General features: G+C 37.1%; 1 protein-coding gene across 1 annotated transcript in view; it reads left to right on the plus strand.

Moving 5' to 3' along the window:
* The first annotated feature begins 1685 nt into the window (after positions 1–1685).
* FAM160A1 (family with sequence similarity 160, member A1) overlaps positions 1686–19303 on the plus strand; it is a 36172-nt gene continuing 18554 nt past the window's right edge. The window contains exons 1-4 of the mRNA XM_009070419.1: positions 1686–1787; positions 3180–3806; positions 7955–8113; positions 10214–10300. Of these exons, the coding sequence (XP_009068667.1) occupies positions 1686–1787; positions 3180–3806; positions 7955–8113; positions 10214–10300 (975 nt within the window). The remainder of the gene's footprint in view (positions 1788–3179; positions 3807–7954; positions 8114–10213; positions 10301–19303) is intronic.

The raw sequence follows: 19303 nt of genomic DNA on the forward strand, positions 1-19303 counted from the left end.
CAGGTTCATTTTGGAAGTGGTGTTACCCAAACAGTGCAGGGTTTAGGCTGTTTATGTATGGAATGTGTTATCTGTGATAAAGGATGAACTAGACTGTGTTAGTTATATTACATAAGGGTGCTTATCAAATGCATAGGAAATATTGTGTTAGTTATATAACATGAGGGTGCTTATCAAATGCATAGGAAATACATTTTAAAAGTAGAAAGAAGTAAGGGTTAGGATGGAGGAGGGAGGTTGATCATGCAATTGAATCTTGAACATGTGCACACACACACACACGTGTGTGTGTGTACATGTGCGTGTGTGTACATATATATATCCAGGAGAATGCATAACCATTTCTTGCTTTTTGCTTGCCTCAGAAATCTTAAGTGTTGTACTCTGTATATGTTTGGATTCTGAAAATGGCAAAAGTTGCTGTTACTTTTGAGACAGGCTGTATGACTTCCTGTGCTGACAGTTTCAAGAATATAAGCAGAGCATACATGTAGGGAGCAGAGATGTCTACTACAGAGAAAAGATTTTCATCTTTTAAGGTACATGCAGAGAAATCCTTTCCTTACTGGCAAAAAATTGCTGTATAGGCTGTGACAATTTATGGTGCAAAAAATTCTGTTTGTTGTTTGGGCCTTTTTGTTGTTCGTTTGTTGTTTGCTATGGCCCCAAACTGAATTAAATTAAATGCCTACTTGGTTTGAAAAATGGAGAATAAAAATGTAAACCTTATGGAGGGCAAAAACAAAAGAAGGGGAAATGTGTGACTTAGATATTGGTGCTTGAGGGAATAATATGTTTGCTTAAGCCTCTCAAATACCTGGAAGATACCAGTCTTTGTTTCATTTTAACTTTTGCCTGCAGGTGTGCAACTACTTTGATACTTAGATATCTAGGATATTAAATAGTGGATGAATGTTTCAATGTCTGATCCTGTTTTAATACAACATCTCAGTTTATTTGGCTTTGGCTACATGAAGGTTTTATCTTTTATGTTGTTTGGTTTTGTTTACTTTGGTATTGACACAGATGCACCCTTCTACTACAATATGGTGTTCTACAGATGTTTTCAGCAGTTCATGATATGGTTTGTGGCAGAAAACTTCTAAGAATTTGTCATTATATTTATTATTGGAAATACCATTTAAAAAATAGCGAAATAACCTGTACTTTTTTTAACCTGTGTAGTCTATGAAACATTACTTTCTAAGCAACTCTGAAGAAAGACATGGTCAGATGGCAAAAATGTCATAACAAAACACGGAAAATGTAGTGACACAGGCATAAAATGTTTACTGCATAAGCTTCTGTTGCACTTATTTATTTCAGTAGCACCTTATTTCAGTCACTGATCTCAAACGTTTGAGCATTATAAGCTATTATCATGAGCAAAAGTTTGAGAATATGGCCCCATATAATGTGTTATAAGAAATTCTATCCTCAAACTGAATTAAAAGAAAAAAGTTTTCGTGTTCTAAGTATGTTTGGTTTAGTTATACACTATAATATGATGTGCATAGGTATATGTATGTTTCTTTTTATTTTTGTTTTAAACAGATTTCTGTGGATACCAAAGCTCAAGACACAATATCAGTCTCATCATGATGCTTGAATATCTGTAGCTCACTGGAGGATTTAAAAAAGAAGTTCAGCATGGCCTAGTTGGCTTGACCTTTGGAAAATTTATAATGTCCTCTGGAACCAGTATCAGCAGAATTCGTCAGGCTCCCAGCCTGCAGGGTGTTGACCCAGAAACATGCATGATAGTGTTTAGAACACACTGGGCACAGGTAATGTTAATTAGTTTTATTGATTTGAAGTAAGCTGCATTAATAGGAGTTTGCTTCATTCTTTCTTTTGGGCTACTCTTGAATTGCTCAGGAACAAATGTCTTTCATGCAGAATGCAGAAGATGACACTGAAATATTTTTAAAATGCAAAGATAATTGACCTTTCAAGGTATGGTTAGCCTTTGCTAATCACACTTTGAACTCTGGATTTGTGTCTAAATGGGAAGTGGTAGGACATGGTGATATCTTACAGAAGGCCTAGACCTTCTTCCTGGCTTTCCTATTGATTTGCTGTGCCTTGTACGGTGCTGCAAACTTTGGTGCTTCCTTTGCTTGTGCTGGGTAAGGCTTGGCTATCTTTTGTAAAGTATATTAGATGCATAGTGCAAAGCTATATGCAGTGTTGTTTATTATGGATAGATGTAGATTATGCAGTTCAGCACATTCTAAAAACTGTTTGCATGTCATCAGGATTATAATTGCTTTGAGGCAAAGATGTTTTGCTCCGAGCACCATAATATAAGATCTTATTTGCTGCAGTAATATGAATAACTAATGGTTTATGTAAAATTAGTTTCTGTGCTGCTGCTTTTTTTTGTTCTTTGGCTCTCCCAAGAAGCAAGTCAGACATATGATGGTGTTTCTAAGATGTTTCCAGAGTCAGAGGAGCCATTGTTCAACAGTCACCTTTTCTCACTCAACTCTAGTGATACTGTCATGTTAGGGGAGCCACTATTCCTTTGTGGTCTTGTGGCAATTATCCTCCACAAAAGGACAAAAATGATGGTTGTTTTACAGAGAATGTGCTTCATTGTTTGTGTGCAGAACAGGATTTAATCCAGGGTTATAAGTGCTTGGATGACAATTATTATCAATCCTATACTTGTATTGAAAGTTGCAAGAGTATGTGGGCATCAGTGGCCATCTGGTATCCTGTAAGATGTGGCAAGGAGAGACCAGGGCCATGGGCTTCTGCTGCTACTCCTTCTGCAAATCATCTCATGATACATACTCCTGTGCAGTTAGAAGAGCAGGCCCTTTGATTTCAGTCCTCTATGACAAAGAAACCTACCCAGACATCATTGAAACGCAATTTCTGAACACCAAGGAAACTTAGTTTATCCCTATTTCACAGAACCTCTGGTTTCCAGCAATAGGACAAATGGGAACTTTAGTTGCTTTTTAAAAACTGAAAGTGAACAAATGGATTAGGCTTTGACCTCATATATGCCACATGTGAAACTTATTTTTCTGTCAAGCTTTCTAAATTTGAAAGAGTAAAAAAACTTTATGCTTTTTGTGTTAAGAATTTTGATTAATTTTTTTCATTATAGTGTCAAGCATGTGTTTATTCAAATGCATTCAAACTGCTCTGCCCTTGTTTCTCTTCAGGTTCTGAAAATCTTAGAGAAGCATGATCCTTTGAAAAACGCCCAGGCAAAGTATGGGGCAATCTCACCTGATGAGGCCAGCACTGTTCAGAATTATGTGGAGCACATGCTCTTCTTATTAATCGAGGAGCAAGTGAAGGATGCCTCAATGGGGCCTATTCTGGAGTTTGTGGTTTCGGAAAACATCATGGAGAAGCTTTTCCTTTGGAGCCTACGGCGACAGTTCACCGATGAGACAAAAATTGAGCAACTCAAAATGTATGAAATGCTAGTAACTCAGTCTCATCAGCCTTTACTGCATCATAAGCCCATTTTGAAGCCTTTGATGATGTTGCTGAGTTCTTGCTCAGGTACAGCCACTCCAACAGTGGAAACAGAGTTGGTCATCCTCTTGAACCAGCTCTGCTCTATAATAGCCAAAGATCCCTCAATTTTAGAACTGTTTTTCCACACTAGTGAGGACCAAGGAGCTGCCAATTTCCTCATATTTTCCCTGCTGATTCCCTTTATCCATCGAGAAGGAACAGTAGGCCAACAGGCCCGTGATGCGTTGCTTTTCATAATGTCTCTGTCTGCAGAAAACAACGTTGTTGCAAAGCACATAGCAGAAAACACCTATTTTTGCCCAGTAAGTTGTTCTTATTTTGTGTGGTCTTCAATGCTAAACTGTCTCCCCTGCATTCCTTTAATCCTTTTCTGTCAGTTTTGATAAAGATGTGTTGTAACACATTTGTTTCTGCTAACAACTATTTCACAAATGGTAATTATGTTTAAGCTGACCCTAATGCCAAGCACAGTTGCTTCTTGTTTCCGTTCCAGTGTCTTGTGCTTTTGGTCCAGCACAAGTGTTTTTGCAGTCACATAGTGAATTGAACTGGGAACCTGATGGAAGTTATAGCAGAACATGGTGTGAGGGAAACCTGTTGTGTTTCACTGTGCGGCACCTTTGAGATTCTGGGGCTGAAGGGAATGAGAAACATGAACAAGGTGTTCTGCATCGGTTGTTTCTGGTTGCAGCACTATCTTAAGTGGTGCTTGCCACACTGACACCAGATGAACAAGTGTGAAAATGGTGTGAGTGTTACACAAGTGTAGTATTTTGGCAAGATAGAAGGGAGATTTGCTCATTGTCACAGAATTGGATGTTTCTGTGGCTGTCTCAGGCAAACAACCATCTTGCTATATTGTTCTCTATTACAAAAGTTGGTAGTGCTGTTGCATTGTTACATCTGGCAAATCAAATCAATCAATACATGAACAGAAAACCTTTGCTGTTAAGTAAATAATCTAATTTAGCTAACAAAGCTGTCCTACTGCAGTTTTAAACCTAAAGCAGAGTGCTGTAACAACACCTGCTTCTTCATGCCTTACCACAAAAATGAGTTTGAGATCTGAAATGAAAGTGTTCAAACCCAAATATCATTCTGTGCAAAAGTTGCCAGTTGTGTACAAAAGTATGTCAGTTTTGGGACTGATTCTTTTATCTTCTGCATGGCTTGCATTTCAATTTGATAAACGCCAGAAAAAAAACTTGAAGTGGTGAAGAGCCTTATACAGCTACTAAAGCAGAGAGCTGTAGAACAGAGAGCACTAGAATCCCTGCCTTAAACACTGCCTGACAGCTGTTCAGTTGTAGGTTTCCATTTCTTCTGAGATTGCTTTGAGCAGCAGGGTAAGGCCATGTTTGCAGGCTGGGGGAGGCCTACAAGGACCAAAACAAAACTTTGAAATGGTTTCTTTTGTCAGTTGTAAATACTGTGTGTGTGATGAGAGACTCCAGTTAACCTTGTTTAATAGAAGCTGCTGAAAAACGTGATACTGATTCTCAAACTGTCCCCAAGACAGATACCATTAGTGGATTCATGCTATAACTTCTATAATTACATCTTCCAATTAATTTAGAAAAAATAAAAGAAAAAAATAAAAAAAATCAGCCTTATTACACTGAAGATAAGAGCCAGCTTTCAACAGCAGGGAGCCATGATTGACAATCATTCCAATTAGGAAAGCTTCTTGTCAAAATGTGCTAAAATCAGACTTTTCTGAACAGTAATGAGACTGGCCTAAGTCTATAATAAGACTTTAATGTAATGCCATAGATTTAGCTCACTAGCAAAATATCTTTTTTGAATTTGAGTTGTGATGAGCTGAAGAACAGATTTTGTTCTGGTGGGAGATTCTGTAGGTGTCAGTGACATTGCTGTACATGATTCAAATCAGTGCAAGTATTGCCTCAGGTACTCTGCAAAACAGTGCAGTCCTGTGCCAACAGGGGTAGCATTTGGGTGGCAGCCGAATTGTCTGGTGTGATCTCTGGTTCTGGGGCTGGGTTGGCATGTAGACTTTCCTTTATTGTGTCCTATTTCGTAGTATAGACATCCCCTGGGCTGGGGTCTGGCCACAATCTCTGCCGCCTCATATACCCTGATCAATGTTAGATCCATGCCAGAGTGAGCCCAAAGTCTTCCTTTATGCTATTTTTGACTTAACTTTAGTGAGTAGCTTTTTAAAAAATGGATTGTTCATAGTTCCACAGTATTCAAAACTGTGGATGAATAAACTATAAAGCAGGATGCAGACAGGCTGAAGTAAGATACATCAAAAACAAATGTTTTTAACCCAGAATATGTAGGCAAACTACTGGGCAAAGTTTTTTGATTTTATACCATATTATTTTTTAATCGTGTTTTGACCTGAAAGTTTCCTGAATCTGATTGAAGATATTATCTGTTCAGCATTATAATAAGAAAACAATGGTACTAAAGAATTTTGAGCAGCATAACATCTCAAAGTGTCTCTATAAAACTTTGTATTTGTAAATACCTCACAGCTTAGGAAAACAAATAAGCAGGAGGAGGGATGGCTATGCAATGTACTTGAAAAGTTGAGGCTGCATAGACTATGGATGTGGGAGGAAAGGGAATTATTAAAAGGAAGTAATTGTCCAGATAGTGATTGATTATGCATTAACAACACATTATAATCACATAATGTGTCTGGAATTACAAATCACAGTCAGTCAGTGTCTTCTGTGAGTCAAAAGAAGGTAACTAAATCAAGGAAACTGGTTTGCAGGGACTCATGACTTGATGGTGAGAAAGAAACTGCTGGAGATGCTTGTAAAAATAGATGTAGTTTTATAGGTCTGCTTATAGAATGTGAACAGTTTTGTTGGTAATTCCAAATGGTAATCCTGTTTATGTCATCATATACTTCTGTGAACATTTTCAAATTATTTTATTGAAAGAGACAAAATTGCTTCCAGTGGTTACTCTGTCTCAGTCCTTAAGAAACATAATTTCATAGAGCCATAGAAGCTTTCTACACTTTACAGATTTTAGCAGCTACATCTGTCACTTCTTACTTCAGTAAGTCTGACAAACCAAAGAATTCAAAACATTGATTGACTGTGAGTTCACTGCTCCTTATGGTGGAGAGTAGTATGTTCTGTTCCAGGTCAGTTTCTTGTGCTTAAGGACTAATACCCATATGAAGAAGAAATGTGGATAGTACACAGCTTTGAAAATCAGATTGTTTACTGAGAGAGTACTATGTGTTTATGAATAGCAATTAAATTTTAAGCAGACAATGGAAAATCAAGTGTGCATTAATTAACAGCTTGCAACACAACCGATCTCAAGTTCTCTCTTCAGAATTCTCTCTTTCCTAGAATGGTCTGAAGCCTGGGTTTGGGAGTGTGTTTCTGTGGGTTATGTGTAGGTAGTTCTATAGGCCAAGTAGTTTCTTCCTAACTTTTTTTCTGAGCTTTTATACTGTGAGAAAGAGAGGGAAAAAAGCTCGAAAAAGATTCTGGGTATACAAGAATGTGATTGTACAAATTAAGCTTTGCTCAATTCCTCTAGCTTCTTAGTTTTTTATGTATCTCCAACTCAAGCTGAGTTTTAATGTGCCCATTAAAATGAGAATCATCTTAAAAATTATCCTGAAGTTATGTAAAAATCATGCCAGAAAGTTTCTCGCTTCAAATAACTTCAATAATTAAAAACTTAATCTGAAACTACTATACCCTAGATATGTTCAGTAAAACTTAAAAGCCTTTTTGAAACTATATGTTTTAAATTGTAACTTGAAGTGCAATCTTGTGCTTCAGAGAGATATTCTACAGAAATCATCTGTAGACCTTAATGTTACTGGAAACAATGTTTAAACAGTAACTCATTTCAGCCTTTATTTCTTCCATCTTCCAAATAAATAAGAAAGAAAAATGAGAAATTATGAATCTTTGAGTGGATTCACTGAGTTTGCCTGGGAATGGAAGTCAACATATATAGCTATGTTTTGAGTGAGGCTGGACATCATTTTTGTTGAAGGGGCACTTCCCCCCTTCATTTCTAATGTTTCATATTTGCAAGTGAAATTACTTCATATAGGCAGGTGTAAGCAGTAACATTCAAATCACCAACAAGAGATAACCTGCAGATATATGAGAGTGATAGCTGTTTCTAAAGGGACTGAAGGAAAGTGCAAAATTATTTTAGAAGATTATTTTAGGAGGAATTATAAAAAAAAAATAAATCCTGATTTTCTCCATCACTTTCTCCTAAATACCTGATCTTGAAAGAAGGATATTATATGGAAGGCTCTTTAAAATATTCATGTCTTTCTCCACAGGACTCTCTGGAAAGGAAATGAAATTAATCTTACCGCTCTCTTATGTTACTAAAAGTAGTAGGAGAAACCATTTGTGGCATTGCTATTCAAGCAGATGGAGTGTTGGAAAGTTAACTTATTTCCTCTTCTGTTTCTGAAACACAGGTGCTAGCAACAGGACTAAGTGGCCTCTATTCATCTTTGCCTACAAAGCTGGAAGAAAAAGGAGAAGAATGGCACTGTCTGCTGAAAGATGACTGGCTCTTGACACCAGCCCTTGTGCAGTTCATGAATTCCCTTGAATTTTGCAATGCTGTGATACAGGTAATTGAGCAGGGTTGGCCTGTTCTTTTGTAGTGGTAGTATCTTATATCAGCTGCAGAAGTTTATTTACTTTTGTTAATGGCATGGACTTTTAAAGTTACACAAAAATAAGTTGCTTATAAAATGAATGCTTTTTGTCTGTCCTGGTTATAAAGATGAATTTGTATGTTTTTGGGTTTCAGGTGGCAAATGATTCAAATAAAAGCTTGATATTTCATTGTGTAATTGGGAGGATTTTCTGGTAAAATAAAAAAAAAGTTTATTGCATTTTAATACCACTGTTGATATTAAAAGTAAATTGAATGTGTTTACATGTGGGAAAATTAGGGGTTTATATCTGTGTTTGTCTAAGCTCTCAGAATAGCATTCCAAAGTAAACAGTGAAAATAGTCTGTTTTACCTCTTGGTGCAACATAAAGAAAGCCTTCCAAGAAGAATTTAGGTATCTTCATAGAAATATAAATTCATTTCAGATTGGCCTGGCCTGAATCCACTCTGTTCTTAATATTTCATTGTTACAAGATTTTTTTATTTGTTCCCTTACGATTTTTTTTTTTTTTTTGATCTAAATGTAAAATGAGATATTTTGCCTTTGGATATTGTTTAAAGGCTAGAAAACCTTGTAGGACCCTAGTCCAGTATTTCATTTAGAATGATAAGAATTCTACAGAAAGTGTGGATATATGTGTTATTTGAAGAAATGTGCTGGATAGGATTAAAAATTTAGTCTCATTTCCTGTTAAATAAAAGATACATTTTAATGCAATGTGTGTGTAATACAGTAAAGGAACTGATTGACTATTCAAGCATTGAACAAGCAAAAATAACAGTAACTATCTTTGTTCAAATGCAATATGCAAGATTTCTAACATGCATATTTAGACACGAAGAGGAGACAATATTCATTTTGGAGTCTAACCTGAGTTATTCTACAGATCTACATTTGCAGGAGATTGTATTTGATACCTTTGTTAAAAAAATTTATATAAAGGGTACTGCAGAAAAACTAAACAAGAATGAAGTATTTTAAAACTACTTTCCAAACAAATTCAAAATGGTTAAGGATCTCCAGCTGACATGCAGAAAGAGCAGTTTCTGACTGCTGCTTGATTCTGTCTGTGTAGTCTTTCTTCAGCTGAACTGAAAGCTCAGTTACTGAGGACGTTTTGCCGTGGAATGGCCTTTGTGGTGTGGCTTTTTCTGTGTTGACCCAAAAACTTAAGCCAGAGATTAAAAAGGGACAGTGTAGCCAAGACCTCTTGCCATTTACTATTTTTTCCCTGGATCACAGGGTAGGAAGGACCACCATTTCTCTTCCCCTTTCCAAATTAAGGGTTACAAATGAAAGGAAGTATGGTAGGAATTGCAAGTGGGAGAATGTATTTGTGGCCACATGTAGGCTGTGACATTCCAGTCTCTATGTGAACTTCAAACAGAATATATTAACCTCGAAAGCTTCTGAATGGAATTGATACTGTTTTTATTGCAAAACCAAAATGCAAAAGTAAAATTTTGGCTGCTAATAGCAACTCATTGTTTTTAGAGCTCCTAATCATCCTATTGGATGAATAATGTAGGTTTTGTTGTAATTTGTTGTACAGTGGCTGAGAGAAGGGCATGTGAACAGTATATTCTTACCCCATAGCTAGAGAGTGCTTTAGTTTGTCAACTTTTAAACCAGAGGAAAGCAACTGTTCTGCTTTGTCACCTTGCAGGAGGACAAGTTAACAATGACAAATCTACCTTCAGGTGACCCTGATGAGTTTGTGGGAACTAAATTTAGAATTCCAAATCTTTCTTTGTTACATGGATATACACACTTTTCTGTCCATCCATTCATCCTTGTCAGCATGTAGGAAGATTGAAAAGCCTTGTCTCTAAATTTGGCAGACTTACTGTAATTAAACATGGTGTGTATATTTCTCTGTAGAAGGAGCAGTCTTTAAGAACCTGAATCATAGCAAATGCTGGTGAGAAGGACAAATGAACATGTCTTGTTAGGTGGGAATGGGTTTAGATAGTGGATAATAGTAGTCTGTGCCCTGTCTTGTTTTAAATCATACTGGAACTGTTCTGTCTTTCTCTTCCTCACCCTCTTAGGTGGCACATCCCTTGATACGTAACCAGCTTGTGAATTACATCTACAATGGGTTCTTGGTGCCAGTAATGGCTCCTGCACTCCATAAGGTCAGTGATGTATGCAAGCATGACACAAAATAATAACGGGCAAAAGTATTATGAAGATCTCTGTGGAAAGATGCTATTAAATGTACTGATGTTAGTGTCCTCTATACAATTCAGTAAGTTTCTAGACTAACTTTCCATCTTTTCATTCCATGCTCTATTAAGCAAGATATAGGTGTTTCTGAAAGGGTTTTAAATTCTTTAGTGCAATCAAGAACCAAATTTTTTTTATAGTGCTAGGCTCACAAATCATCAAAAAGGCAGTGACATTTTAGACATTTCATCATGGCAGACGTGTTTCCATAAGTATTTCTTTTCCAAAGTAATGTTTTTTGAAAGGAAAATACCCAAAAGAAAAATGTTCAGTTAAGAAATAGCATGCTAATTTTAGCAACGTTGCTATTGATGTGTAGTTGCTTATCATATCTGGTAGAGCTATTTTCCTAAAGTGGAGTTTGGTACCTGTTTTCTGATGTATTAGTGTGCAATTTATGTTAATTTGAAGACAAAATTTAGATATTTCTTTGAATTTTAGGGGTTATCCTTTGCAAAATATGTGACCAATGTTGGTGAATTACCTAATTTATTTATTTTTTTGTTAGTCTGCAAAAGCTAGACTTCTGGCTGTTGCAGAATATGTCAGTTATGTCAATTCCCCATTCCTGGAGGTGTTCAAGGCCAGATTGGATGGGGCTCTGAGCAGCCTGGTCTAGCAGAAAATGTCTCTGCTTTTGGCAGGGGAGTTGGAACTAGATGATCTTTGAGATCCGTTCCAACCCAGGCCATTCTCTGGGTCTAAGGTTTCATGAATTATCAGTCTTCATTGCCCTGTTAAAGAACACATTGTTTGAGGAGATAAAGTAGGAATTGTTGAGAGTAAAACCCACCAAAATCTGCCAGAAGAGGACTAATAAATTACTTTTTGAAGGTCTCCTAATTTTCACTAGGCCTGTCCTGCAGAAAGCACTGCAGCTGTTCCGTATTCTGAGAGGACAGTGAAACACCATCCTTTGCTTTCTAAGTCTATAACTTGGTTTGGCAGCGCACGCAATTCTTCACGGTAAATAGTCACCAAGAAAGTCATAAGCACTGTAAGGACTCCTTCAATGATTCAGCAGACCTCAGACATTTGAGAAATTGGTGAGGGTTGAAGTAAAGTCTGGCTGTGATCCAGATCATGGCTGTATCCTGTCACTGAGATAGTTCACCCCCTTACCTAGCAGTAATTTTTTCTATTTCTGTATCTCGGCTTAATCCCATACCAGGACCAGGAATTAGAAGTGAAAAGTCTAACCAGTTTTAGGTCAAGGTTATGGATAAAAAGGGAGATATCAGAATGGATTCTTGTCTTAGTGAGTACTGATTTTACCTCTGAACTATTTAAGACTGATCTTAGATCATTTTGAATACTACCATGCCTCTGAAAGCCAATCTTATCAGTCAGTGAATCTGCTAACAGCCTGTTGGGTTGATTACTTCCCTGTTGACATTACTTAAATAATTTAAAGATCGCTGTTCTGATTACTTTTTTTCATGTGATGAAAATTTTGTTGAACTTCATTTATATACTCTGAAATTGAGTGAAATCATATTTCTCTTGAGATGGAGATGTTGGCTGCTAATATGTGTGAGTTTCAAGCCTAGATCTTTCTTGAACCCCTACGTTGTTTAGTGCCTTGTTCTTCCAGTAATAAACATTTCCTCGATTGGCATTAAAATTGACTTTTTCCTTGTTAAAAATTAACTCCTTGTGTATAAACTTCAAATGCATTTAATGGAGAGGATGGATTGCACCATCTAGTGGATCCAATACAAGGCTCTCACATCTCTAAGACCAAAGCTCCATACCAAAAGGAATCAAGTAAGTAGAGGCACATTTGACCTCTTTAGTCTTTCTGTCCCATGCTCTATATTAATTTAAGAGAAAATAAATATTTTGCCTACTTGCTTTTGGGACAGATGGCTTTGTGCTAAGACAGATAATTGCACTGTAACAGCTCTTTCACACATTAAAAAATTTCTTCTTGCCATTGAAAATGTTCATGCTAAATTGAGGAGTGGGCTTTGAAAACTGTATCACCCATTTAGGGTCTAAAATGTTGTAATTAACCTTTTTGCTTAAAGGAATTGGGAATGGCCAAAATGAGAGAAAGGCCAGATGTACCATGCTGATTTTAAAAACAGAAGTTCTTTCATTGAACACAATACTAAGTGGATCTTGATTTTTCTTTGAAACTCACTGAAGTTTTGGTATCATAAAGTGTACTTGTGGCTGAAGATTTCAGTTTTTATCCAGTCATTGAGTTTGGGTTGTTCTGACTTGCTCTGGCTTATGAGTTCAAATACAACGCATAATGGAGCACGGTATAAATACATGATTAGGAGGACAGATCTGTGGAAGGCTAAAGGGTGGTAAAAAGAGATGATAATTATTGGTACATCTTCCTAAGGTGTTTCTATAAATCTTGTTTCTAGAATTGAACTGGTGTAGAATAGCTGCTTCTGATAATTCTTGGTGACAGAGAGGGAAGGGAGGGAGGAAGGAAGGATGGAAGTCTAGACCTCGTGGCATTCAGGCATTAACATCCCACATCCAATCTGACACCCGTGTTTAGCCTTGATGTAAAAATCAGAAGGGAGATGAGCTTCTGGCTCTGCTCTTGAATCACTGTTGGACACACATACTATTTCAAACCTGATCTTTCTCTATTATATTTTAATTTTTCTTCAAGAAGTAATGTTTTAAGTACAAAAGTGCTCTGGAGCAAGACATAGACTTGCATTTGTTGTTCTTGCAAAGACAATTCCAATCAAGAATATAGACATCTAGGAGAGAAGTCTTCAACCTTTTCTATTCTCAGTGTGATAGAATTTTATTTCTGTTTAAAGCAACAGCAGCAACATAAACAAATCATGTTAATGTGATTTCTTGTCTGGTCACCAAATCAAGTTTAGTTGATTCAAGTATATAAAATAAAATAAGCAAAACAATTGTACAAGCACTCTTAGATAAATTGCATAGATAATAGTCTTACTAGCTTTTAATCCCTCATGGAGTAACAACATCAGTTTGCCTTAGCAACCAGTGTGTTCAGGTATGAACAAAATGTCTGGTATGAGGAAGGAGGGTTACTCACTTTTGGAATAAAATTAAACCTATACTGTAGATGATGGGTGTTGGCCAGTCTCTTCCTTCTCACCTCTTCACAGAATCACAGAATGACTGAGGCTGGCAAGCATCTCTGGAGATCATCCCATTGTACCCTCTCTCCTTGGAGCAGGGTCAGCCAGAGCAGGTTGCTTAGGGATGTGCCCAGTTGGGTGATGAATATCACCAAAGATGGAGATGGCACACCATCTCTGCACAACACTGTTCCAGTGTTTGACCACCTACTGTTTGTATGGCAGAAAAGCGTGTGGTCTTTGCTTTTTTTCCCTGATGTCTTGTTGGAATTTCCTGGGGCACCACTGAGAAGAGTTTGACTCTGTCTTTGCTTCTTCCCAGCAACTGTTTACACATGTGGATAAGATCCTGCCTGAACCTTCTCTTCTTCTGATTGAAGAGACCCAGCTCTCTCAACCTCTTCTCATATGATAGATGCTTCCATCCCATAAACATCTTTGTAGACCTTTGCTGGACTTGCTCCATCGTGCCAGTGTGTCACTTGGATACATGAGCCCAGCACTCTATATGTGTCTTGCCAGTACTGAGTAACCAAGCTGCTAGCAGTGTTCTTCTTAATGTAGCCCAGGAGGCTGTGGGTCATCTTTGTCACAAGGACACTTGTATTGCTGGCTCATGACTGATCTTTTTGTTTAGAGGGACCTGCATGTTCTTTCTTGCAAAGCTGCTTTACAGCCTGTTGGTCCTTAGTGTGCACTTGTGCCTGGGGTTATTCCATCCCAGGCACAGGGCTTTGCATATGTTATGGATCTTCATGAGGTTCCTCTTTTGCATCATTCTTCAGAATGTCAAGATCCCTCTGAATAACTGCATAGCCATCCATTCTGTCAACTGCTCCTCCCAGTTTTGTAACATGTGCAAACTTGCATGAGGCCACACTCCATCTTGACATCTAGATCATTAATGAGGGTATTAAACAGTAATTGCCTGCCTCAACTAGTTTTTTGATCCACCTCACTGTCCACTTTTCCAGTGCATTCTTCGTAATTTTGTCTGGCGACATTGTACAAGAGACTGTTGAAAGCTTTGCGAGCTAAATAATAATTGCTCTCAATTTACCCATCAAGCCAGTCATCTTATTGTAGAATGCTATCAGGTTGATCAGGCTTGATTTCCCCTTCTGACTACTCCCAGGCACCACCTTCTCCTTAATGTTTTAAAAATGGCCTCTACCAGCCTGTAGTTCCCTGGATCATCCTTCTTGAAGAGTGAAGCAGTGTGCTTACTTCTGATTCTCAGCAGCCTCTTTGGGTAGCCACAACCTTTCAAGAGCCAAGAGTAGCCTTGACAGTCAAGAGTGCAACACATCAGGCCTCACATACTCACATGTATGCAGTTTGCTTAAATGTTTCCTAATCTGATTCCTCTCCTCTAAGGGCAAGTCTTCCTTTTTGCAGACTTTCACTCTCACCTTAGGGACCTGAGATTAGCAAAGGCAAATCTTTCCAGTAAAGACCAATGTGGTGAAGCACTGAGTACTGTGACTTTTTCAATGTATTTTGTCACCAGATCCCTGTCCCCAGTCAGCAGTGAGCATGCATTTTTCATGAGTGTGGGTTTGTTTTTTTTTCTGTTGAAACTCTTTTTCAACTCCAGCTGGGTTTTTGTCTTTCCTAATTCTTTCCTTGCACACTCAGGCAGTTTTCCATATTTTTTCTGGGTCACCAGTCCCTGCTTCTGGCTCTTCATGTTTCATATCTGTTCAGAGCTCCTGGTTCATCTACACAGACCTCTTGTCTCTTTTCCTAGACTTCCTTCTCTTCTCCCAACTTAAAACATCTGACTATCAAAAAAGACTTTTGGTACAAGTGGTATAAGAATTTCAGGAAGTAGAATTTCAGCAAAAGTAGTTCAGAATTTCAGTATGTGATCCAAAACCTTGAGGTGCATATATGTGTGATCTTTAAATGTTTGTAACATTTATTGAACTGTGTAGTAAGCTCTGCCTTTTTACAATTTTTGCAGGTTGTCTGTCTATAAATACTTACTATGTACACTGTTCACCATGTGAATGAAACAGTACAAGTGTGTTGAGGATGGAGATATGTTTCTATGAAAGAGTCAGGGGGTGGGGAGACCAATATATTTGTCTTGGTATTATTTTTCTGGTTTTATCTCTGGAAGCTAGTATGGAGTTGAAAATAAGAGTTCTCTAGTTCAGGTTTTTTACTGTTAAGGAAGTTTCAAATTGATTGGGCAAGCTAGCTAGCTTGAAATAACCTGTTTTTCACAGTGAGCTCTGTGAAGGTTATTTATGCAGCAGATTAACTGTGATGTGCTTAAATAACCCAAACATTCTCAAGCTTATGACTCCCTAACTTCATTTCTCAAAGATAAGTATCCTAAATATAGCATGTTCTTGTAGCCTAATTTATACCTCATCTGTACTAGTCTTGTCACTTCGTGTGGGTTATCCCACCTACACGTATAATGAGCAATTGACAAGTATGTTGGTATCTCCAAAGCTGCACATGGCTGAATGGGGAGTCAGAGCCCAGATTTGTGTCATGTGGCTGGGGATATGCATTAACTGGCTGTGCTGGAGAGCCCTACCTTGTCCTTTGGCTGTCAGGACTTTGTTGTACATTTTACAGAAGTGTTACCTCCCTTTATTCTGACATAGGAGTTTCTTGAGACATCAAAAAAAGTATTTCAATGACACTGTTCAGGAGGGGTTGTCTTTGTGCAAGGTCACAAATTCATTTAAAACCAGAAATAATAAAACATTTCATCTGTAAAGAGCTAAAGAAAATACTAGTTTTGTAGTTTTCTTTTTGTAATAACAATCCATGATTTAAATTTTTGCCCAAATGATCTTCTATTCTTTCCAGTGTAAGTGTCTGGGATGTAAGAAAATTTAAACTATCTGACACAATCTCTTCTTAAATTTAGACTGGTAATTTTTGATGGCATGTCAGTTACAAGTTGGAATTATGCAGCTCTGTATGGTCTTCCCTAGGTTTTGGTTCTCAGGAAAAACATACTTGTGAGAAGGTATAATTCTGCTCAGGCACCGAGCCATACCCTTAAATTCTGTGTCATATTTCACTGGCTATTTCTTGCTGTGCTTTCAAAACTAACATCTTTAAGCTCTATCAATATTCTATAAGGTCTTCTGGGGCCAAATTATACAAGGGTGTAAGTAATAGAATAAGACTAATTTTCTCCTCACTTGAAACCTAATTGAAATTCCAGAGTGAATCCAGAATAACCCCATCAAAGTGTGTGTGGCTGGTTCTGTGAGAGGCTGTATTGCCTTATTTTAGTCTATATATCTGTTAGTAGACTGTGTTTATTTGCCTTATTCTTTTAGGTAGTTTTAGCACTATTGTAGCAATATGAGTGAAATCCTTTTCAGGAGGTCTTTAATATGTAGATATTTTGCAGTCAAAACCACACGCTAGATAATTAGGAGCCACACTGTGGTATATGTAAATATTATGTTATCTTGGATACAACTCAGATTGGTTATATACATCCTTCTACTGTAAGTGCATATGATTTAATTTTAATTTGACATTCAGAGAATTTGGGTGACAAGGACAGCTATTCAGAATGTCTTGAATGTTTATGTAATTTGTGGTACTTCATTTTGTTGAAGAACACTAAAAATTTGATAAATTATATGATAAAAGCAAAATTTTAATGTCAGCATTTAGTGCTTTACTACGCGGCATTTAATTGCTAACTATGATATAATTATTTTTCTACTTGGAAGGCTTGTTTTAATCTGAGTATGCTTGTTTTAATCTGAATAATGAAAAATTGTGCCAGCTTTTTAGTGTAAAATATTGCTGTTGGCCAAGTGAACAGAACTGCTGTGTGGAAGTGCTTGCATGGTCCTGTCAAGTGAGCTCTGACAAATGGACCTTAATTCTACTGCACACTAACCCATCTAAACGAAAACCTCTAACATGGTGTGCTACTGTGATAATTCAATAATACTTGCTTGATGATTACACAGCTCAGCTAGGGGGAAACGACCTGTAAATTATACCTTACAGATTAGAAGAAGCATCTTTATAAATACCCTACAAGACTGTCAGTTACCATTTAGAAATAATAGCATCTCTCACCTGGATGAAAAGCGTTTGGACAGCTCCTGTAAAAACCTGTAAGCCAAGTGTCACTGGAAAACTGAAGCCCATTAATAGCTACAAACTTAATTTTACTGGTTGCAGTGTGGATATACATAAAGGTGCCTTTCACTTTTTGCATCAAACAGTGCAATTCAGTTGAGTTTTAACCTGGTATAAAGTGAAGCAGTTTATAAACATAAGCTGAGGGAAACTGAAGCAGCTTAAGTTTTCTGGTTCCCCCAGTGTGCAAACTTCCTCTGCCCCTGATCCTGCTTGTCTCTCTCTTTGCCAGGACAACTCTCCATGTGGAAAACTGATTGTGGTTAAAACTCACCTTTACTTCTACATAGTTTTAATCTGAATCAATTCCCTGATCCAGTTCACTGTACAGCAAAGTGAAGCATTAAGCCTTCTGCCTGTATAAACAGGGAGCAAGAAGTTGAAAATGAAGAGAAGAAAGTGGAAATGGTTGGATTTTTTTTTTTTTTTATCAGTGAGGTGGTCTTAGGTGAAAACTGCACGTGGATCTAGAGGATAAGTTCTAACAAGAACATTCACATCTTTTCCCAGTCAATATGAGGTCCTTGTAAGAAGGGAAATGTGATGGAAAGGAGGAATCATGTAACCATATTTTTCTAAGTGGCCATGAAGCTGTAAATTAGAAAATATACTGCGTGATTCCCAAGGGAAAATAGCCAGTAATAAAGAATCAGTGCAATTGGTCTAACACAGTGAGTGTAATATATTAAACTGAACTCACAATGGCAGTAATTTCCAGCTCTTTGCTATTACTTGGCAGAGTAACTTGTAAAAGCTGAATCTCTTTACAGGGTTCAGCCTCACCATCTAATCAGTTGTCAGAGGAAGAGAGAAAAGATCTGCTAAAAATTATTACATAATTAGAGAAGGATATTATATGGCTAAAAGTGGCTTTCTCTTTTCAATAACCTCCAGTCAATTATCTGTCTGGCTATGAGGATTCTCAGGTAGTCCCTTTTGTGGCAGTTTAATTCATAAAAAAATATAAATCTATAACAACTGATTATTGTGTAGAAAAACATGTGGATGAGGCTCTTTTAATGGTGTCTTTAGATGGACACTTTACCTTTTATATGTATATTGAAAAAAAAATCCAGCAGCTTTTAATTGTTATGGCTGTGGATAATGAAAATAAAAAATGGAAGTTCTGGTCTGATTAGTGCAATGGATATGGATTTTTTTCTTGGTTTTAATTTTCAATCCTATAATTTTATCTTAGGAGCAGAGATATCTCTGGTCCCAACCATTAGCAGAAAAGATCTAATGCACCTACTGGTGGCTTTCTATTTTGCTGTTGAGGCAGTGGTGGATTTTGATATTGCTGAAATACCTTTATCAAAAACATAGCTTGATATTTACTTACCTAACAAAGGCCTTTTTTAGAAAACAACCATGTCATGATTTTCTTAGTTTCACTTAGTTATGGTATTTTTTCTGACATTTGAATTATTGGAGGTGAAAAATTTTCAAATTAAGTATCTGATTTGTGTAAGTTTTGGTTTGCTTTATATAATCTTTGCAAACATGGTTAATTCTGAGGGCTGGCTAAAGCTTACTTGGACAAATGATACTGTAATCAATGTTTACAACAGTTGCTGCCTCAGGATTTGACTGAGGTGGACATGCTTTAGTTCTCTGGGAACATTTGTTCTTTTGTTGTTTACCTAAGTACTATTCAAATTTATTAGAAATTATTTCCCTCTT

Source organism: Acanthisitta chloris, unplaced genomic scaffold (genome assembly GCF_000695815.1).
Source record: "Acanthisitta chloris isolate BGI_N310 unplaced genomic scaffold, ASM69581v1 scaffold3432, whole genome shotgun sequence".
NCBI lineage: Eukaryota > Metazoa > Chordata > Aves > Passeriformes > Acanthisittidae > Acanthisitta > Acanthisitta chloris.